This window comes from Callithrix jacchus, chromosome X (genome assembly GCF_049354715.1).
Source record: "Callithrix jacchus isolate 240 chromosome X, calJac240_pri, whole genome shotgun sequence".
Taxonomy (NCBI): domain Eukaryota; kingdom Metazoa; phylum Chordata; class Mammalia; order Primates; family Cebidae; genus Callithrix; species Callithrix jacchus.
In genome coordinates this window covers 115,278,247-115,300,918 of record NC_133524.1, presented here as the reverse complement: position 1 = coordinate 115,300,918, position 22,672 = coordinate 115,278,247, and the positions used below count along the sequence as shown (strand labels likewise).

The following is a 22,672-nucleotide window of genomic DNA, read 5'->3' as shown; positions in this document are numbered from 1 at the left end:
GTATTTGTGTGAGCAGTTGGAAGCTCCTTGGAAACCTGGCATCACTTGGGGTCAGTGTTCTTTGTTGTTGTTACCCACCCACAAACACTGCAAAGCATTCCACCCATCCACCCCTACAACTCCTCACCTGCATCTTTCTCTTCACAGTGTCGAAGGGAAAGGAGAGGGTCTGGGTTACTGCAGCAGCCAGACAGACATTAGCAAAGTTCTGTGGGAGAGAAAACTGATCTCGGGGTCCATTCCAGATTTTCTCCAGGTTCATGTAAACAAGAAGGGAGCCAGCAGAGAACGGGAGAGCACCTGCAAAACAAGGCCAGGGAGAGGCTGCTGCTGTCTTGGGAAAACACTGGTTTGAGAACATAAATGCCTGGGGGGGGGGTTCCAGGGAAAGTAAATAGGAGGGGCTCTAGGTTTGTTAAAATTCCTCCCACCCAAGGAGCTTGAGGGAACTTTCTTGAGTGATGATAATCTATTTTGGTAGGGTTGTGTCATTTGTCAAAATGCATCAAATGGTTCACTAAAGGTGTGTCCACTTTACTGGATGTAAATTGCACTTTTAAAAAGAACATACATGGGCTGAGCTCAGTGGCTCATGCCTGTAATCCCAACACTTTGGGAGGCCAAGCAGGGCGGATCACCTGAGGTCAGGAGTTTGAGACCAGCCAATATTGCCAACATGGTGAAACCTTGTCTCTACTAAAAATACAAAAAGGAACTAGGCATGGTGGCGGGCACCTGTAATCCCAGCCACAGGCTGAGACAGGAGAATTGCTTGAACCCAGGAGGCGTAGGTTTCAGTGAGCTGAGATCATGTCACTGCCCTCCAGCATGGGTGACAAGAGCGGAACTCTGTCTCCAAAAAAAAAAAAAAAAAACAAAAAACAAATATTGAACTCTAGTTAATCATACACATATTGAAGGGTTTAGGGGTGAAGTGTACTGATATTTGCAAGTTACACTGAAATCATAAAACAAACAAACAAAAAAGATGGACTGGCCGGGCACAGTAGCTCACGCCTGTAATCCCAGCAATATGGGAGGGATTGTGTAATTCCAGCAATATGGGAGGGATTGTGATCCGGACTGGCTGGGCAGTCTGTGGACTGTGGACTGGCTGGGCACAGAAGCTCACGCCTATAATCCCAGCACCAAAACGGGCAGATCACTTGAGGTCAGGAGTTCGAGACCAGCCTGGCCAACATGGTGAAACCCTGTCTCTAATAAAAATACAAAAAGTAACTGGGCATGGTGGTGCATGCCTATAATCACAGTTACTCGGGAGGCTGAGACAGGAGAATTGCTTGAACTGGTGAGGCAGAGGTTGCAGTGAGCCGAGATTACACCACTGCACTCCAGCCTGGGCAACAGACTGAGACTCTGTCTCAAAAAAAAAAAAAAAAGATGGACCAATGAATGGCTGGAGGGATGGGTAGCAAAATGTTAATTGTCGCATCTAGATAGTCCATGGGTATGTACTCTACACTTCTTTTAATTTTTCTGGATGTTTGAAACTTTTTTTTAATGTTGGGGGGAAAAATCACTCCAGTAAAAAAAAGAAAAAAAAATCAGTGGGCAGCACCTCATTATGTTTTGGAGGACAGGAGGGACTGGTCTCTAGCTGAGAAGGAAACAGTCTGTGAAAACTGGAAAGTGAGAGACTCTTGGTGGTGAGGGAGGTCACCTGACCTCACCTTTGGGAATGATGTGGTCATATCATGGCCCAGTGGGTACCCTACATTGTATGGCTTCCTCACCTTTCCAGGAACTGAGATGGTGAGCGAGTAATACAGTAGGTGTCACTTTCACAATCTTCCAGAAACTTTAGGAGCCATCTTTGGTTTGCAGAGGGACTAAATTTCTCCCTCAAAATGAAATTAAAAATAGGGGATAGGCTGGGTGTGGTGGCTTATGCCTGTAATCCAAGCACTTTGGAGGCCAAGGAGGGTGGATCACCTGATGTCAGGAATTCAAGACCAGCCTGACCAACATGGTGAAACCCTGTCTTAAAAAAAAAAGATAGGGGATAATATAAGTGAGATTGCTTATCTTTAGAAAAATGTAATGTTTATTTAATTGGCTCACCAACCTTCCATATACCTTCATTCGGAAAACATCTGGAAAACTTAGGTTATGTTCCGGGCCTTATGCCAGGCACTGGGAATTGAAAGAGGAGCAGGCTAATTTCTGGAGATGCTCATCATCGAGGAGAAGAGACAGCTAGGGAAAACTAAGTATAACACCCCGATGTGTGCCACAACAGGGGGGCTCTATGACATGCATTAGGTACACAGGATCAAAGGGATTAATTTTGCTTGGCGGAGTCAGGAGGGACTTGATGGAAGAGAGTACTTTTGATTTGGGTCTTGAGGAATGAATGGGGCTTCATCAGACACTGACAGAGTGGAAAGGCAGAGGGAACAGCATGTACAAAGGGAGTGGTATTTCCAGGAAATTCAAGTTTTTCTGAATGGCTGGAGCATGAATGCAGGTGGAGGTGTGGCAGGAGATGAGGTAGGATTGGCATGGGCCAGGTCAGAAGGATCTAAAATGTCCTAAGGAATTTGGGCTTTCTCCTGTAGCTCAGGAGTTGCTGAATACTTTTAAGGAGGGCAGTGAAATGAGGGCCGTGACACAATGAAATTGCACATGGAGAGATCACCTCAGCCGGGCAGCAGTACACAGGGAGACTGGGGCAGGAGAGACCAACAGTGGAAGCAGGTAGGAGCTGGAGTCTGTGGGAGACCCTGATATTCTGAGTCGCAAGAATCTGTGGGAAAAAGGATGAGCCAAATTGACAGGACTTGGTGATTCAAGTGGGGATGGAGTGAGAGGAGAAATTGAAGTAATCCCCAGGTTTTTTTCTGGCTTGGGCCATGGTGTGAAAAGAAGGTAGTCTCATTCATTAGGGAACACAGGAGGAAGAGCTAGTTTGAGATCAATGAGGACATCAGGGTTAGTCTTGAACTTGATGTGCCTAGGGATCATGGAGGTGAAGGTGTCCAACAGCAGGGACTCATACTACCATTTGGGAATTGGTATTGGTCAGGGGATAACAGAGGGCTCTGGAGTTCTATTGCTAGTTTCTCCTGCTTTCTATCTCTGTGGACTTGGGTAAGTCACTTAGCTTCCTGAAGCATCTATCTCCTCATCTGTAACTAAGGCCTCATGAGAAACTGCGTGCAACGCATTTGGCGCAGTACCCGACATGAGGTAAGTACTTCCCCCCAGAAGTTGTTACTAAAGAGGTAGAGAATGAGAGTCACGGAGTACAGTGACACTTGTTTAAGCCACTACCATAGATGAGGCCACCCAGGGAGGGTTTGGAGGATGAGAAGCAAGCTAAAGGGGAGGGTAAAAAGAAAGCTAAGGAAGGAGCCCAAGGGAAGAGCAACATGTAGGAGCTGGCAGTGTCAGATGACCCAAATGGGCTGGGTAAGTCAGATAAGAGCTGCCAGAGAGATGGGAAGACACCCAGGACTCGGAAGGCTCCTGGAAGCCAAGTTTCCAGAAGAAGGGGTGATCAACCTTATCAAATGCTACAACCAAGGTCAGATAAAGGGTAAAAGTCTACTGGATTTTGCAAATGGGCCATAAATGTGTAGCTCTGGCAAAGGTTACAAAGACCCCAGAAGACACAGTTGCTACCCTAGTTGCCCTCATGGCATAAAAACATGTATGCACACTGAAGACTCCTTCTGCAGTCATATGGGGAGTGGTTAGGATTGCATTCCTACCAGTTTGCTGAGTCACCTCCACTTTCTGTCCTACTCCCCTCTTGGGGATATAACTGGCCAAAATTTAGGAGTGAGGCCAGGCACGGTGGCTCATGCCTGTAATCCCAGCACTTTGGGAGGTTAAGATGGGAGGATCACGAGGTCAGGAGTTCAAGACCAGCCTGACCAACATGGTGAAACCCCATCTCTACTAAAAATACAAAAATATTAGCCAAGCGTGGTGGCGTGTACCTGTAATCCCAGCTACTTGGGAGGCTGAGGCAGGAGAATTGCTTGAACCCAGGAGGCAGAGGTTGTATGAACTGAGATGGCGCCACTGCACTCCAGCCTGGGCAAGAGAGTGAGACTCCGTCTCAAAAAAAAAGAAAAATCCAAAGTTTAGGAGTGGAGTGTATGACTATGTAATAGAATGAAACTAATTGGCTCTATGTAGGTTGAATCCATACAACCTTGACCTCAGTAAAACTGATTTAGTGACTCATGAAAGTATATAATACATTTGTATATTTCAGAGGACATAAACTTTTCTTGGACAAGGTGAAAAGGTCCATCTTACCTACAATAGTGAGGGAAACCCCTCGATAAAGGGCCAGGAACCCTTCCTGTTGGTAAATAGTAGAAAAAGCATGGAGGAGCCCCCTGTACGATGGTTCCAGCATGTTCTGTACGATCAACCGGGTTTTGATAAGGTCTGTAGGATATGTTACAACGGTGGAAACCATGCCTGCGAGACTCCCAGCCATGATGGAGCTCCACTGGGAAATGTGGCCCAGGTCATCTGTGAATAGCACGACAAACCTGGGAGAAAATAAGGAGAAAGGCCAGAAGAATCAGCTATGGATTGTGCTAGAGTTCTCTCCACTAGTTCTTGAAATATTTTCCAGCATTTCAAAGTGCTACTACAATACTATATAAACATTCATGAATAACATTTACATTTTTCTGTATTTCTGTGATGCTAAATTAGCTATAAGGAAGAGATACCTAACTTTCTTATTTACATCTATCCCAAATCCTTCCCACTTTAAGCATTTTCTACTTTTACCTACCTAACTATCAACCCTGGCTTGCCTGTGGGGTGTAAATGCACAGAAGTACCTGGTAAATATCAAACTGGAATGCAATGTTTCCGTTCTGTTGAAACTTAAAAAGAACAAAATTTCTTGAAATGATAACTTTGAGTTTCTCAGTAATTGTGGGTTTTTTGTTTGTTTGTTTTTTAGGCAGAGTCTCACTCTGTCACTCAGGCTGGAGTGCAGTGACATGATCTTAGCTCACTGCAACCTCTGCTCCCCAGGTTCAAGCAATTCTCATGCCTCAGTCTCAATAGTAGCTGGGATTACAGGCACACACCACCATGCCCATTTAATTTTTGTAGTTTTAGTAGAGATGGGGTTTCACCACGTTGACCAGGCTGGTTTTGAACTCCTGACCTCAGGTGATCTGCCTGCCTTGGCCTCCCAAAGTGTTGGGATTACAGGTGTGAGCCACCTGGCTGAGTTTTAAAAGTATGTTGGTTAAATAATTATGAGAGAAGACGTTTGCCTCATTATTTGTCAGTGAAATGACAAAAACAATAACAAGATATCATTTCTCACCCAGCAGATTGACAAAGATGAAAAAGTATGATAATCTCAACTGATGGTGGGGATGTGTGCAAACAGGAACTCTTACCCACTGCTGAGAGAAATGTAAATTGGTATGGCCACTTTGTAGTGCCTAGTAAAATTGTAAAAACATCTACCTTTATCCCATTTCTAGGTGCACCCCCTAGAGAAATTCTTGCATGTGTAAATACAAAGACACAGCAGCGTGAAAAACAAGCTAAATGTCCATCGCAGGCAAATGGATGAATAGTGGTATCATCATACAATGGATGATATTTATAATGGGTACTAAATGAATGAGCTTAGAATGAGTTTATCAATATGGTAAACATAAAAGCATGTTGAATTAAAAAGCAAGCTTCAGAGTGATCTTTTCTACATGAAAACCAACTATTTACAAATATCCACAAAACAGTATCTTATATTATTCATAGCTGAAAATATACATATGAAGCATAAAAACCGACTTTTAGGAAAGTAGAGAGGGGATGGGACTGGGAATGAAAATAAAGAGGACTTCAGCTTTATCTTTTTCTTGTTTCTTTTTGAGACAGAGTCTTGCTCTGTTGTTCTGGCTGGAGTGGAGCACAGTGGCACAATCTCAGCTCACTGCAACCTCTGCCTCCCATGTTCAAGCAATTCCCCTGCCTCCGCATCCCAAGCAGCTGGGACTACAGGCATGTGCCACCACGGCCTGGTAATTTTTTGTAGTTTTAATAGAGACAGGGTTTCACCAATTTGGCCAGGCTGGTCTTAACTCCTGACCTCGTGATCTACCCGCCTCAGCCTCCCAAAGTGCTGGGATTACAGGTGTGAGCCACCGCACCCGGCTTCTTGCCCTCTTTTTACCTCCCCAAGGTAGGACTCTAATCTGATTGTGGGTCAAAACATCCTTATTCCAAATCGGTCCTGCCCCATACTCTAGAGCAAACTTGTTTAACCCATGGCCCACAGGCTGCAGATGGCCCAGGATGGCTTTGAATGTGACCCAACACAAGTTTGTAAACTTTCTTAAAACATTGGGGTCCAAAGTGGCTCCCGCCGGAGGTTGTGGCGCTTGCGAAGGCAAGGTCATCAGTTCAAGGCTAACCTGAGCAACCTCATACGCTCAAACGGATTGGCAAAAAAAACAAAAACATTATGAGATTTTTTTGCGATTTTTTTTTAAAGCTCATCAGCTATTGTTAGTGTTAGTGTATTTTATGTGTGCCACAAGACAATTATTCTTCTTCCAGTGTGGCCCAGGGAAACCAAAAGATTGGACACCTCTGCCCTAGAGAAAGGAATGCTGCACAGAAGCCAAGAAAAGTCTGAACAGACAGGCCTTGCTGGGTTTAGATCATGTGCTTTTTGTCCATTCACATTTCTGCATGTGTCAATCGTGCCTCTGTAACGAAGCTTCCATAAAAACCCAAGAGGACAGAGTTTGGGAAGCTTCTGGATGGCTGAACACGTGGAGGTTCCTGAAGTTTGGTGTGCCCAGGGAGGGCATGGAAGCTCCACGCCCCTTGCCCCTTACCTCACCCTTCACATCTCTTCATCTGTATCCTTTGTGATATCCTCTACAGTTAACTGATAAACACTAAGTATTTCCCTGAGTTCTGTGAGCCACACTAGAAAATTAATCGAACCCAAAGAGGGTGTTTTGGGAACCCAAACTTGAAGCTGGTTGGCCAGAAGTTCTGGAGGCCTGGCTAGGCATGGTGGCTCAATCCCAGCACTTTGGGAGGCTGAGGCAGGCAGACCACTTGAGGTCAGGAGTTCGAGACCAGCCTGGCCAACATGGTGAAACCCCACCTCTACTAAAAAAAATTACGAAAATTAGCTGGGTGAGGTGGCGGGTGCCTGTATTCCCAGCTACTTGGGAGGCTAAGGCAGGAGAATAGTTTGAATCTACGAGGCAGAAGTTGCAATGAGCCAAGATCACGTCACTGCCCTCCAGCCTGGGTCACAGAGTGAGACTCAGTCTTTTTTTTTTTTTAAAGAATTTCTGGAGGCCTGGACTTGTGACTGGTGTCTGGTGGGTGGTGGGTGGCCAGTCTTGATAAGCCCTCAACCTGTGATATATGATGCTATGTCTGGGTAGACAATGTCAGAACGGAATTGAAGGACACCTAGCTGGTATCCATTTATTGGAGTGTGGGGAAAAACTCGCACACATTTGGTCACAGAAGTCTTCTGTGTTGAGGGTTGTTGTTGTGGTGTGACAGCAGTAAAACCCCAGTTTGACCGAGTTTTCCCCAAACAGCTGGTATTCACTAATAGACCATCTGTCTCAGTTGTACTGCTTGCCTGCCTGTTTCCTCATTCCTCCCTCCTCTATGCCCTGGCCAGGCAAGTTGGAGGAGAACCTTAGGAAAGGCAGGGGAAACAGAGGAAGTAGAAATTTTTGACTGAAGGGGTGATCTGCAGCAAGCTGGAACCCTAGAAGGTAGAGTTTGAAATGCCCAAAGAAATACCATTCATTCTCCTTGTCCCACTCTATTTTTTTTTTTTAAAGATGGGGTTTCACCAATGTGGCCAGGCTGGTCTTGACCTCCTGACTTCAGGTGATCCACCCACTTCAGCCTCCCAAAGTGCTAGGATTACAGGCATGAGCCACCGCGCTCGGCTTTTTTTTTTTTTTTTTTTTTGAGATAGAGTCTCACTCTGTCACCTAGGCTGGAGTGCAGTGGTGCAGTCTTGGCTCACTATGACCTCTGCCTCCCAGGTTCAAGTGATTCTCCTGCCTCAACTTTCCGAGTAGCTGGGACCACAGGCATGTGGCCAAGTTTTGTATTTTTAGTAGAGATGGGGTTTCACCATATTGGCCAGGATGGTCTCAAACTCCTGACCTCATGATCTGCCCACCTTGGCCTCCCAAAGTGTTGGGATTACAGGCATGAGCCACCGCACCTGGCCTCCTTGTCCCACTCTTATTCCCCATCCCACCTGATCACTTCTAGAGCACCATTAATTCATTACCCATTTATTGAACATCTACAATGTAGCAGACCCTGCGTTAGCCCTCAGCATAGAGCCTAAGGGAGTTCAACACTTCTGACAAGGAAATGACAGGTAGGGGCAAGTGGAGAGGAAACAGGCCCTTAATTCAATGAATGACTTGATGAACTAGAAAAAGGAGCTGTATTTTATGTCAGTTTCTTTTATAGAGTCTCAGTATCAAATATACACAATTAAAAAGAAGAACCATAGGAAGTCCTTTTTTCTCAGACTTCTCCCATCTGATAGAGATAAGGCCTACCAATTGTTCCCCTTAGAATTTCAGAATCAGGGCAGGCAACCCTGATAGTCCACCAGTGATGTCATCCTGGTCCGTGCATCTTAAACTCTTACCTGACTGGCTAGGGTGGCAGTGTTCCCTTTTCTGTTCTTCCTCCCACCCTCACACATACATGCACAGAAGCTTTTTCCAGTGAGACTGGATACACTGGTGAATTGCAGCCACCCTTTCCTTTTAACCAGCACAGATACAACACACACCCTAGATATGTGTAATTAGAACTGCCAACACTTCAACCTAACAGGTTAGCAGCCAATGCAGCCAAACACAAGCTCACAAAGTGCTTATTCAATAAGGAAACAGTGTTGGTTATGAACAATTTCAGAGCTTCAGGGACCCAAACTAATGTCTAATAGACAAGATAGACAAGGAGTTGTGAAGTTACAAGTGTGAGAGGGTCTTCTATTTGATACATCTGAAAGCCACCCATTACAATAACCCAGCTCCCAATAGACTACTGAGTGGACTCTTGATTGAAAATCCAACTAAGGAGATATTTCTGCTGTGTGATAGTGGACAGAGCCCTGAACTGAGGAGCCAGAAGACCTAGCTTCAAGTTCCAGCTCTTCCATTAATTGTGTTTGTGGACAAGTCACTTAACCACCCCATTTCCCGAACATTCTGGATGTTTATGTTGTGTTCAAACTAATGATCACAGGCCCCCAACCAAGTGTTTCGCAGATTCATGGTCAGGAAAGAGTAGAAGTGAATCAGTATCTTGATGAATCAAGAGTATCAAGTTTACGTAGGAAGGACAGCAGCATGATTAATCAATCACTTTGCTTTCCAACTATACCTTGCCACTTACCAAAATAATTCCTTTCAGTTTCCAGAAAGAAAATAATCCTGTAGAGGAAAAAAATTCCTAGCAAACCTAGCCCAGGGAAGTCTCTGTTCTTGTTCTCCCACACATCTCCTCCCCTCTCCTCCCACAGTCACTGACTACCGGTGCCCTCAGCTGCCATGCGGACCAGTGCAACAGATTCCTAACTCAACAGGTTCCTTCCTCCACTCTACTGGTCTCACTTGGCCACCATGTGATGATAATTTCCATTGAATTGCTTTAATCACAGCACTCCTCCCTTCATCCCTCACAAAAACCTCCCACGGTTACCCTAGTATACCAAGTCAAGTCCAAACTCCTTAATCCAACCCTCTAAGATCTCATTCCAACCTGCTTTTCTGGCCATATTTCCTGTTGTGCTGCTTGCCCTCCTACCTGTATGCCTTTGCTGACATCACCCGCAGTATCTTTCTCCCCATCTATGCCCAGCAGACTCCTACTCATTCCCTCAATGCCAAACTCAATTTTTTTTCCTCCTCTATGAAGTCTACACATTTTCTCCTCCTCGTGGCTCATCAGAAGGGCACCTTTACAGAGCACATTATCCATGACAATCACATGTTACCTTGTGTGTTATGGTGATGGCCATATTAGTCTTATTCTTCTATTACTCTGTAAGCTCCTGGGGCAGAGCGACTATGACCCTTCCATTCCAGCATTGTCCCCAGCATCGTGCACACAGTGGGGACTTACTGTAGTCTAATTAAATTAATGCCAAATGGATGCAGAGAGGCAACATGATTTAATAGAAAGACTATGAGATCTGGAGTTAGAAGGCCAGGTGGGAGCTCAGCTTTGTCACTGACAAGTGGTGTGATCACTCTGAGCCGAATTCTGCATCTGTCAAACAGGCACAATGCTTCCTGTCTTCCAGACCTCACAGGGCAGGAGGCAGGAGCTATAAAAACCTAATGATGTGCATATACTAGGTGGTTAGCAGAAGAGCCACAATACTTAAACCCACCTTTGAAGTTCTGTCCCCCATCCCTCTGGACATATTTTATCCTATCCAAAGAAAGATTTCCGTAATACTTTGTAGAGAAGAGGGTAAAGTGGGGGAAACATTGAGTCATTAAGACTTAGAGGAGAACTGATTTTTTTTTTTGAGATGCAGTCTCACTCTGTCACCAGGCTGGAGTGCAGTGGCACAATCGTGACTCACTGCAACCTCCGCCTCCCAGGTTCAAGTGATTCTCCTGCCTCAGACTCCCGAGTAGCTGGGACTACAGGCACGTGCCACCACTCCCAGCTAATTTTTGTATTTTTAGTAGAGATGGGATGTCACCATGTTGGTCACAAGGGTCTCCATCTCTTGACCTTGTAATCCACCTGCCTCGGCCTCCCAAAGTGTTGGGATTACAAGCGTGAGCCACTGCACCCGGTCCAGAGGAGAACTGTTTACAGACTGCAGGCTAGATGTTGATGAGGGCAAGTGGAGGTGGGGAGGAAAAAGGGCCTTGTTGTGATCCTACCCAGGAGTCCCTCTGCAGAGGAAGAGAAGAGAACTCAATTTCCAGGCAGAGGCAGAATGAGTACTGGCCTAGGGGCCTAGGTGATAAGGATGATTCCATTTGGCTTGTCAGCTGCCAGGGGAGCCTTCCAGCTCTGGCATCCCAAGTGAGTGACAGTGTCAAGGCAAAAATCCTTTGACTATTAGCTGCCAAGGCTAAACTACATGGTCAAGACCGACTCTCCCAACTGTGGGCTGTTTGTCTAGTTCAGAGCCAAGGTGATTTCAGAGATGCCACTGTGCCCACTGAATAAGGAACACAGGGACCATCCTCCCAATAGAGAAACATCTCTGCTTCCTGAAAGGCCACCACTACTAATTCATTCTTTTAGGCTTGGTTTCCAGTTCAAATGCAGGTACCACTGAGCTCAGTGGAAGCTTTAAGACTGCATTTACACCTTCAGATCTTTTACTGAGGAGCAGCTGTTGATGTGGGAGAAGGTAGAAAAGGCCCAAAGAATGAGGCCAGGGGGTGAAGTAGTAGGCTGAGGGGCCGTTCTCAGCTTGGGGAGGGGAAGCTGCAGCCTCTGTCGGACCCTGAAGTCAAGCTTTATTTAAGTTGGGGAGATGTGTGGGCAGCAATCTCTGGCCTTTTCGTATGGGTGGATTGGGTCCTTTCCCTATACCAAGCACTTTGTTCTTGGGGCTTGGGTCACACCGACAAATACCCAAACCTTTAAAAGGGTCTCTCTCCTCCTAAGCCAGCCAACGCAAAAGTTTCGAAATTGGAGGACGGTAGAAATGGTTAGGACTCATCTCTCTGGAGATCTCTTCATTCCTTTCCCACAAACCCTTTGCTGCATTCCACCTCCTCGCTGGGTCCAACCGGGAAAGCCTCTCGGGCAAGGGCTGCGGACCACAAAACTGTATCTTGCGCGGCGGGAACCCCAAGAGAACGTGAAAAACGTTGGGACTTGCACTCTGGGCCCACCGCCCCGAGGGGCCCTCACGTGATCGGCAAGGGGGCCGTGCCCACCCCAGGTCCCCGAGTGCAGGCGGCAGGGCGGTGTCGGGCCGCGGCCACCCCCACCCCCACCCCCGTCCGGCCTCTGGTTCCCTGGCCCCGCCCGGCTCTTACTTGCGGTAGGCGGCGAGCTGCACGGCGCTGCAGGGGAAGAGGCGCAGGCACGCCACTGCATTCCCCTTCCACAGGGCCCGGGGCCCCTCTGCCCGCCACACGCGGTGCCCAGTGGCCCACGGCCCCCGGCTGAGGCCTCGCACGACGCCAACCTGGGCCAGCACGGTGGCGAGCTCCAGGGGCGCGGTGAGGCTGAGGCTGAGCGCCCCTGCCAGCCCCGCGCACAGCAGCCTTTGGCCGCCTGTCAGCCGGCCGTCCCGCCTCCACGTCGCCATCGAGCCCGGGCCGGCCCCGGGAGACCGCGTGGCTTGGGCCTGGGACTCTCAGGCCAAGAGCGGAGGGGGCGGGCCCCAGGCCCCGCCCGGCGTGGGGCGGACCCATATGAGGGACGGGCCCGTCCACTCCCGAGCCCGGCCCGAGGATGGTGGGAGTCGGACGTGAGGGCCAGCAGGGTCCGGGGTCCGAGGCCTCTGATATCATGGGTATAGTCTCCCCAGTTGGCAAAGCTCGAGTAGCGATTTTCAGTTGGGAAACCGTCAATGTTCTCTCAAGGCCCAGCCTGCTAGACGTCTTCCTGAGTTCAGCGCGCCCCCGCTGCCCCTCCCTGCCTCTCCTCTGGTTTGCCCCTTTTCTCCCTTTCACACCCCACCTCTCTCTCTTCCTCCCTTGGCTCTTCCCTCCAACTTCTTTTTTTCCCCCTCCTGCCTAACCAAAAAGCCTTGATGGTTTCCCAGTGCAGAAGGTAAAACTTCTAACAACCACGGAAACACAGCTGCTATCTTTTTTGTTATTGTTCCCTTCAGGTGTTTCTGCCCAATGAAACACAGCTGCTATCTCTCAGGCACTTGTCAAATACTGGACTTTACAGACGTTCTCATGTAATCCTCAAAACGGCCCTAAGTACGTGTATCTTCATTACCAGAGGCTATGTGAGTGCGGGAATTTGAAGCTGGACTCTTGAACCTGTGTAAGGATCTTGGCTCTGCAGCTTATTAGCTGTGTGACCTTGGGGAAGTCACGCAACCTCTCTGTTCATCATTTGCTTTATCTATAAAATAGAGATTATAATTCTTTCCTCCTACGGGTTGTTGTAAGGATTACGGACAATGACTGGTACAGGTAAGCAGGTTATATGTGTTAGTTCTGATTAGATATTCTTTTTTAAAAAAGATTATTTTTTTTTTTGAGACGGAGTTTTGCTCTTGTTGCCCAGGCTGGAGTGCAATGGCATGATCTCGGCTCACCACAACCTCTGCCTCCCAGGTTCAAGCGATTATCCTGCCTCAGCCTCCGGAGTAGCTGGGATCACAGGCCTGCGCCACCATGCTCGGCTAATTTTTGTATTTTTAGTAGAGGCTGGGTTTCACCAGGTTAGGCTGGTCTGGAACTCCTGACCTCAGGTGATCTATCTGCCTCAGCCTCCCAAAGTCCTGGGATTACAGGGATGAGCCACTGCATCTAACCCAGATATTCTTTTACATAAGAGGAAACCAAGACACAGAGATGACTTGCTCAGGCTTATACAGCTACCTGCAAGGCAGAGACCAGTTTCAAATTTATGTCACTTTATGTCAATTTCCATGAACAGCTACACTATGCATCTACTAGGACTGCACAGTTAACTCCGGTAGGGACATTTTCAGTGGTTCTGTAAGCTGAGAGGACAATAGAGGCAAAGAATGGTTAAGAGGGGCTTGGCCAGAATCCAAGGATTTTTTAAATCAGTTAAAAAATTTCAAAATTTCAGAATTTCTTTCTGTCTCCTTTTTTCTAAAAAAGCCATATCACTAATAATTACAAGGAAAGGAACAGTCAGCTGTCTGTTGGTGTGAGCAAGATGTCCTGGGTACATAGTTGCTTTTAGGCTTGTATAGTTATTTATATTTACTAACACACAATGCTAGAGGGATGTTTTCTAAAAGGCATTGCAGGGTTTCTTCTTTTTTATTTTTCACTGTCAATATCACTTGAGTATGACATTACAAGGTTTTGACTGTGAGAACTTGCTCTGGTCTCAACAATTGGGGAATGCTTATTTTCATGTTTTGTGAATTCTCCTGTCTTGCCGTAAGCTAATTTCATGGCTGGGGGAAGCTGGAGAAAGATTTATGACTCTGAAGACCCGAGGACCCTGACTCTAAAAGGGCTCGAGTTGTAATTTGGAGACTACAGTAAGGAAGCCTGCAGGTACCAATACTTCCTAAAGCCCTTTGTTGGACAACAGGACAAAATTCTAAAGCTCCTTCAGGAAGTTTCTGGGTCTGGAACATTTCATGCAATAATCCCATTGTATGGAGATTGGATCGGCCAAGTTATTTATTTGTTTATTTATTGAGACAGAGTCTCACTGTTGCCCAGGGTGTAGTGCAGTGGTACAGTCTCGGCTCACTGTAACCTCCACCTCCCAGGTTCCAGTGATTCTCCTGCCTCAGCCTCCCAAGTAGCTGGGATTACAGGCACCCGCCACCACACCCAGCTGATTTTTTGGATTTTTAGTAGAGACAGGGTTTCATCATGTGGTCCAGGCTTGTCTCGAGCTCCTGACCTCAGGTGATCCACCCACCTCGGCCTCCCAAAGTGCTGCTATTATAGGCAGGAGCCACCATACCCGACCTGTTTTTCTTTTGTTTTAATACAATTTTTGTGTGAGAGCTTCAACTGCATTAATCTTGGGGATCAAGTATACCCACCCACACACATTTTTTTGGGACAGTCTTGCTCTGTCAGCAAGGCCACAGTGCAGTGGCATGATCTTGGCTTACTGCAGCCTCAACCTCCCGGGCTCTAGCCATCCTCCTGCCTCAGCCCCCAAGTAGCTGAGACCACAGGTGGTGAGTACCACCACACCTGGCTAATTTTTTTTTTCAGAGATGAAATTTTACCATGTCATCCAGGCTGGTTTCGAACTCCTGAGCTCAAGTGATCTGCCCACATTGGCCTCTCAAAGTGCTGGCATTACAGACCACTGTACCAGCCATGTTTTCTTTAGCACTGCCATTCTTTTTGTCTTCAGGAAAAACAAGATGTTCAATTGAGCCAGAGACGAGAAGAGTCATTTTAGTCTTCATAGTTATTGGCCAAGAGAGATAATGAACTGATATTCTATATTAACCTTTTTTTTTTTTTTTTTTTTTTTGAGACTGAGTCTTGCTCTGTCACCAAGGCCGGAGTGCTGTGGCATGATCTTGGCTTACTGCAGCCTCAACCTTTGGGGCTCTAGCCATCCTCCAGCCTCAGCCCAGAGTCTTATTCATCTGCTTAGCATTGGGCACCTTATGTATATTGATCCTAAATAAATAAATCTGAGGATATCCTGGATTTGGATTTCGACTTGTAGACTCAAGCCAACCTTACTGCCTCTTTTTCACATTTTTCGAAAAGTCTGTGGAGAACATAGTAGGTTAATGATCTCCAACTTTGGAAAATGTACGTGATGTGAAATTGGGGTGCTCTGCTAAAAAATCAATGTATGATACAACTAAAGAAAAGGGAAGAGGCAGTGAGTAAAAAAAAAAAAAAAACTTAGAAGTTATATTGTAATTTAAGGAGAAAGGTGGCCAGCTGAAAGGTAAGCCGTAGGCGGCCTCCTGTTGCCCCAGTCAGGGCTTGGGAGAGGCTAACAGTTTTTTAAATTCTCCAGTTTTCATTTTTCAGTTTATCTTCTCACCAACCGAAATCTCAGTACATTGCTTTAGTTTAACTTGCTAGTATTTCTTATAGTTTGTCTTGTTATATTTATATTAATGTTGATTGATTCCCACTCTTAATTTTCTTTTATTTTTGACTCTTTTGGAAAAGAGTAAAAATTAGAAATAAATTATAAAAGTAGTATATATCTGTTGTACCAAGACAAATAGTCCAGAAGTGTATTAAAGAAAGTTAAGCTCCCCTGCCCATGCCCTGAGGTAACCACAGTTGAGCTTGGTGTGCTTGTGAATGTTCTTCCTCATAATTTTTTTCATGCTCAGACCAATAATAATTTTTTTTTTTTTGAGATGGAGTGCAATGTGTGATTTGACTCACCACAACCTCTGCCTCCCTGGTTCAAGTGATTCTCCTGCCTTAGCCTCCCTGAGTAGTTGGGGCTACAAATGCATGCCGCCACACCTAGCTAATCTTTTGTATTTTTAGTAGAGATGGGGTTTCACCGTGTTAGCCCAGATGGTCTCTATCTCCTGACCTCGTGATCCACCGGCCTTGGCCTCCTAAAGTGCTGGGATTACAGGCATGAGCCACTGCACCCAGCCTCAGACCAATAAATATTTATATGGGGTTGCTTTCTCCTCCCTCCTGCCCTTTCTTCTTGCCTTCCTTCTTTCCTTCCTTTGATACAAAAATGAAATAATTCCTCTGGAAGGATATCCAAAAAACTGATAATCAGGTTATCTTTGGAAGGAAACCAGGAGACTTGAGAACAGAGGTGAAAGGGAGATTGAGTTTTGACTAAGTGCCCTTTTATTTTATTTATTTATTTATTGTTTTTGAGATGGAGTCTTGCTCTGTCACCCAGGATGGAGTGCAGTAGCACAATCTCAGCTCACTGCAACCTCCGCCTCCCAGGTTCAAGCGATTCTTGTGCCTCCCCAGTAGCTGGGACTACAGGCACATACCTCTTTGTCCAGCTAATTTTTGTATTTTTAGTGGAGACAGATTTTTACCATGTTGGCCAGGCTGGTCTCAAACTCCTGACCTCAAGCGATCCACCTGCCTCAGCCTCCCAAAGTGCTGGGATTACTGGCCTGAGCCACCTCGCCCGGCCCTGTGTGCCCTTTTATACTGTTTGTTTTTTTTCCCCCTTTTTTCTTTTTGCCACCGACATGTATTATCAATTAAACAAAATTCTATTCTCCATCAATTTTCTCTGAAGGTGCAGTGTTTTCTGTGACATTGCCTTGCCATTGCTGAGGTTTTTTTGTCCTTTTAATGACACATCTTTATTTCGTTGGCAATTTTTTTTTTTTTGAGATGGAATCTCAATCTGTTGTGCAGGCTGGAGTGCAGTGGCGTGATCTTGGCTCAATGCAACCTCCATCTCCCGGGTTCCAGCGATTCTCCTGCCTCAGCCTGGAATTACAGGTGCCCACCACCACACCCAGCTAATTTTTTGTATTTTTAGTAGAGACAAGGTTTCATCATGTTGGCCAGGCTGGTCTCAAACTCCTGACCTCAGGTGATCCACCCAGTGCGGCCTCCAAAATGTGCTGGGATTACAAGTGTGAGCCACTTCGCCTGGCCAGCAACTTTTTTTTTTTTTTTTTAATTGTTAAACAACTCTTGATGAAGTTCTAAATGAAACAAACAAAATACAACCTTCCTTCTGTTTACATGGTACGTGTGTTCCTGGAAAATGCCATGTACAAAAATACTGTGCAAAAAATGTTTTGTCTTTAGGATTAAAGCAGAGTTAATTTCTCAATGCAGATAATTGTAAACAGGTTTTCCACCTACTTGAATGTTTGATGGGATCTTTGAGAGCCATGAAGGAGGCAGAAATGTCTTGTGCATTGCAGACGTGCGGCTTCCCTGGCCTTTCTCCAGTAAATGACAGCAGAATACCTCAATCATTGTGGTATCCTTCCCGCAAATTTCCAAAATGCTTCCTAGGAGGTATTGCTATTCTTGTTGAGAACCACTGCTCTAGCTGCTCCCTCTGATTGGAATGTTCTTTCCCCCGTTTGCAGAGTTGATCCGTTTTTGTTATTCAGAGCTCAACTTAAATGTTACCTCCTCTTAGAGGGCTTCCCTGACTGCTTGATCTACAGAGCCCTCATTCACTCTACCATATTGTCCCATTTCAATTCTCTGTATAGCATTTATCTTTGTCTGCTGTTTTTCTTTCCTGTCATTTTATTGTCTGTTTCCCCCTACCAGAATGTCAGATCCATGAGGGAAGGGATCTTGTCTCTTGTTTACAGCACTGTCCTTGTTACCTGGAATGGTGGCTGGCACATTAGTGGCCAGCAATCATTAGTTAGATGAAAAGAAGGAAGAAAAGGAATGGAAGGGAAGGGGAGGGGAGTGGAGGGAGGGGAAAGGAGGGGAAGGAAAGTAAGGGGAGGGAAGGGGAAGGGAGGAGAAGAGGAGGGAGGGGAGGGGAAGGGAGGAGAAGAGGAGGGAGGGGAGGGGAAGGGAGGAGAAAGGGAGGGAGGAGGGAGAGAGGGAGGGAGGGAGGGAGGAAGGGAAGAAGGAAGGAAAGGAAGGAAGGAAGGAAGGAAGGAAGGAAGGAAATCTTTTCTTCAGTTGTACAAGTTGCAAAAGCTTCGTAGAACGTGATGTCTTCATGAAATAGCTTATTTAGGTTAAACACGATAAATACCAAAATATTAGCTAAATTCACAAGATCAATAGACTCATCAATTTGCATCAAATAGTATCAACCTCCTTCAAAGTTGGATATTTGCTATTTTTAGTTTCCAGCCACATGTGTAATTTTAAAAAGAACTGTGATATTTGACAAAGACACTTGCTTTTTCCCAGTCATTATTTCTACTATGTCTTCAATAGCAGTTTTAGTAAGTGTGTGAACAATGAATTCCATAGATCTAATCTTTGCAATTCAGTGCAACATTATAAAATGTGGTTTCCACACCTTTTACCTTTGGCTTATTATTGTGTTTAGCTTTAGGTGATGATGTCCTTCCATTCTGCTTCAGAATTTTTGATGACGTTTGAAGCAGGAAGATTTCATATCAAAATATATGAGCCTTTTCATTTATTCACTCATTCACTCATTTATTCATTTATTCATTCCACAAATGTTTATTGAATACTTACTCTATATCAGGAACTGTGCAAGGGATATATATGTCACATAATGGAGTTTAATTTTCTCTCATTACCGGGTGATATGGTTTGGCTGGGTCCCCACTGAAATCTCATCTTGAATTGTAACTCCCACAGTTCCATCATGTTGTGGGAGGAACCCATTGGGAGGTAATTGAATCATTGGGGTGGATCTTTTCTGGGCTGTTCTCGTGATAGTGGGTAAGTCTCAAGAGATCTGATGGTTTCAAAAACAGTTTCCCTGAAGAAGCTCTCTGTTTGCCTGCTGCCATCCATATAAGTCGTGACTTGGTCCTCCTTGCTTTCCGCCATGATCGTGAGGCCTCCCCAGCCATGTGGAATTGGACATCCATTGCCAAATCTCAGGTATGTCTTTATCAGCAGCGTGAAAATAGACTAATAGGCCAGGCCATGGTAATCCAAATTTCAATTATTTTTCATGGGAGTTGCATGATACTTTTAGTTTCTTTGCTGCCATTTTTAAATTTGTTTTTATTTTCACAGACAGGGTCTCTGTTACCCAGGCTGGAGTGTAGTGGCATGATCATAACTCAGTGCAGCTGCCAACTCCTGGGTTTAAGTGATACTCCCACCTCAGCCTCTGAAGTAGCTAGGACTACAGGCATATGCCATCACGCCCAGCTAATTTTCAAAATTTTTTTGTAGAGATGAAGTCTCACTATGTTGTCCAGGCTGGTCTTGAACTTCTGGGCTCAAGCAATCCTCCTCCTGCCTTGGCCTCCCAAAATGTTGAGATTACAGGCATGAGCCACTGTGCCTGACACTGCTGGTATTATTATTTTTGAGACCGAGTTTCACTCTTGTTGCCCAGGCTGGAGTGCAATGGTGAGATCTCAGCTCACTGCAACCTCTTCCCCCTGGGTTCAAGCGATTCTCCTGCCTCAGCCTCCTGAGTAGCTGGGATTACAGGCATGCACCACCATGCCTGGCTAATTTTGTATTTTCAGTAGAGACGGGGTTTCTCCATGTTGGTCAGGCTGGTCTCGAACTCCCGACCTCAGGTAATCTGTCCTCCTCGGCCTCCCAAAGTGCTGAGATTACAGGCATGAGCCACCATGCCTGGCCGCTATTTATTTTTATACCAGTAGATGGTCCAAGTGTTGGAGCGATACATCTCTAATAACTAGCTGACCTACAATTAAAGTCATAACATTTTTTACCACAGATTCCACCACTCCACTATTTGTAATTGATATGCAGCATAATCACCATGTTTTGGTGTACAGTCCAAATGGAATTTGAGCACATGTATAGACTCCTGTGACCATCACCACGATAAGGATCCAGAACTGTTCCCAACTTCTACAAAATGTGCTGCCCTTTTGTAGTCGAGGCCTCCCCAACCCCCACCTGGGCAACCACAGATGTGTTCTCTGTCCCTGTCATCTTGCCTTCCGAGAATATCATATAAATGGAAGCATATAGCATGTAAATTTTGAGACTGGCACAATACCTTTGAGATTTGTCCATGTTGTATTCATCAGTAGTTTGTCTTTTGATTACTGGGAAGAATTCCATAGTATGGATGTACCACAATTTGTTTATCCATTGTTTTAGTTTGTGCTGCTACAATAAAATACCTGAGACTGGGTAGCTTAAAAAGAACAAAAATTTATTATTCACAGATCTGGAGGCTGAAAAGTCCACAACCAAGGTGCTGGCATCTGGTGTGGTGAGTCCTTCTTGCTGCATCACCCCGTGGCAAAAGGTGGAATGGCAAGCTAACCAAATGCTACATGAAGCCTCTTTTATAAGGCCTTTAATCCTGTTAATGAAGGAAGAGCCCTAATGGCTTAATCACCTGTGAAAGGCACCATCTCTTAATGCCATCACGTTGGCAACACCTTTATTTTGGAGGGGACACATTCAAATGATAGCATCCATTCATCTGTTGTTGGACATTTGGGCTGATTCTGAGTGCTTGGCTATTATGAATAATCCTGCTGTGGGCATTAATGCACAGGTATTTGTATGAAAATGCTTCCTTTTATTTACTACCTAAAATGTAGATTCTATAAACGTATCTTTGGCACTTTGCCTTTTCACTGTAACTTTATTTTAGAAGTCACTCCACTTCAGTTTGTAGTGATTTTTCTCACTTTTTTTTTTACAGCCACATAGTATTCTATTGTATGGATGTACCATAGATTATTCAACAATAAACCTATGTATGGACATTTAGATTCTTTCCAATAGTTTGCAATTATAAACAATGTTGTGACAAATAAACTTGTGCATATGTATTTTTGGATTGTTAGGGGTTTATCTTCATCTACTGTGACACTTAAAAATCCTATTTATAGGCTGGGCATGGTGGATCAGCCTATGATCCCAGCACTTTGGGAGGCCAATGTGGGAAGATCACTTGAAGCCAGGAGTTTGAGACCAATCTGGATAACAAAGTGAGATGTTGTCTTTACAAAAAATTTTTAAAATTAGCTGAGTGTGGTGGCGTGCACCTGTAGTCCTAGCTACTGTGGAGCCTGACGTGGGAGAATCACTTGATCCCAGGAGTTTGAAGCTCTAGTGAGCTATGCTCTCCAGCCTGAGTGACAGAGCAAAGCCTCATCTCTAAAAAATAGAAATAAAATAGGCTGGGCACTGTGGCTCACGCCTGTAATCCTAGCACTTTGGGAGGCTGAGGTGGGTGGATCACCTGAGGTCAGGAGTACAAGACCAGCCTGGCCATCATGGTGAAACCCCATCTTAAAAAATATATATATATATAAAACAAAGAAATAAAATAAAATCCCATTTGTAATCACTGACCCATGGTGAGTTTAACAGAAAACAAAACAGAAAGAATGAAGCACAGGCCCAATTTCTAATAAAAACTATACATACTTTTACCTATTTCCTGTACTAAAGAGTTATCAGCTTTTAGAAACTGTGTGCTGTTGTACCAATGAAAAAAAATGCATTGAAGTATATGGACCTTCAAGATACAAGGCCCCATCTTGCTGCTCTGAGTCGTTAAGTATGTCCCAAAATGGCAGTGCTCATTTGCAATGGGCAGATCAAGGAAACAAGAGGTGTGCATGCTGGGTTACTGGGCACGTGAATGTTGAAATCACTGAGAATGATAGGGGAAGTTGGGACAAAGAGGACAGATCGACTGTGAATATAGAACTAAATTCTTCACAAATGAGGGTAGTGGCTCATTTGTGGAAGGTGATAGAAGACTGCCACCAGGAATGGGAGAGGATGATACAAGTGGATTATATGAGCCAAGGAAGAGCCAGAGATTTCTCAGGAGGGAGGAAGAACAAAGATCAGAAAGTGGTCTTGGATGCTGGGCGTGGTGGCTCATGCCTGCAATCCAAGCACTTTCGAGGCCAAAGAGGGCGGATCACCTGAGATCAGGAGTTCAAGACGAGCCTGACCAACATGGTGAAACCCCGTCTAAAAAAAAAGAAAGAAAGAAAGTGGTCTTGGGAAGCAAGGAGAGTTTGAACACTTCCTGGCACTCCCTGAGGCATTTGGCTGTGGGGGGATGAGAAAATAAACAGTGTGCACTTGAAAGGGGCCAGCAGACAGCCAAGGTTTCAATTACAGCAGGGATGTGGGCAGAAAATCTTGAAAAATTTGAGGTTTTGGGGTTTAACCCATCGTAGACTTGGAGTGCTAATCCTAACTTAAATCTCTCTCAACCTAACCTGCTGATAAGGTCCGGCTTTTGGAGTGTGAAATGTTCTTTTACTTCTAGATCAGTTGGTATTGGCGGCAGCAATGGAAGTGGCAGCAGTGGCTGCAGTGAGCCAGTAACCTTTTGCTACTGGGGCACTGGTGTTATTAGTAGAGGGTCTTGACTG

The 22,672-nt window shown here is 45.4% G+C and overlaps 1 protein-coding gene across 1 annotated transcript in view; it reads right to left on the bottom strand.

Moving 5' to 3' along the window:
• Positions 1–12,381, bottom strand: part of SLC25A43 (solute carrier family 25 member 43) — a 56,659-nt gene extending 44,278 nt beyond the window's left edge. Inside the window, exons 1-3 of the mRNA XM_002763208.6 lie at positions 12,057–12,381; positions 4,291–4,532; positions 128–300 (exon numbers count right to left, since the gene is read on the bottom strand). Coding sequence (XP_002763254.2) covers positions 128–300; positions 4,291–4,532; positions 12,057–12,331 — 690 coding nt within the window. The 5' untranslated portion in view covers positions 12,332–12,381. The remainder of the gene's footprint in view (positions 1–127; positions 301–4,290; positions 4,533–12,056) is intronic.
• Between the last annotated feature and the right edge of the window lie 10,291 nt (positions 12,382–22,672).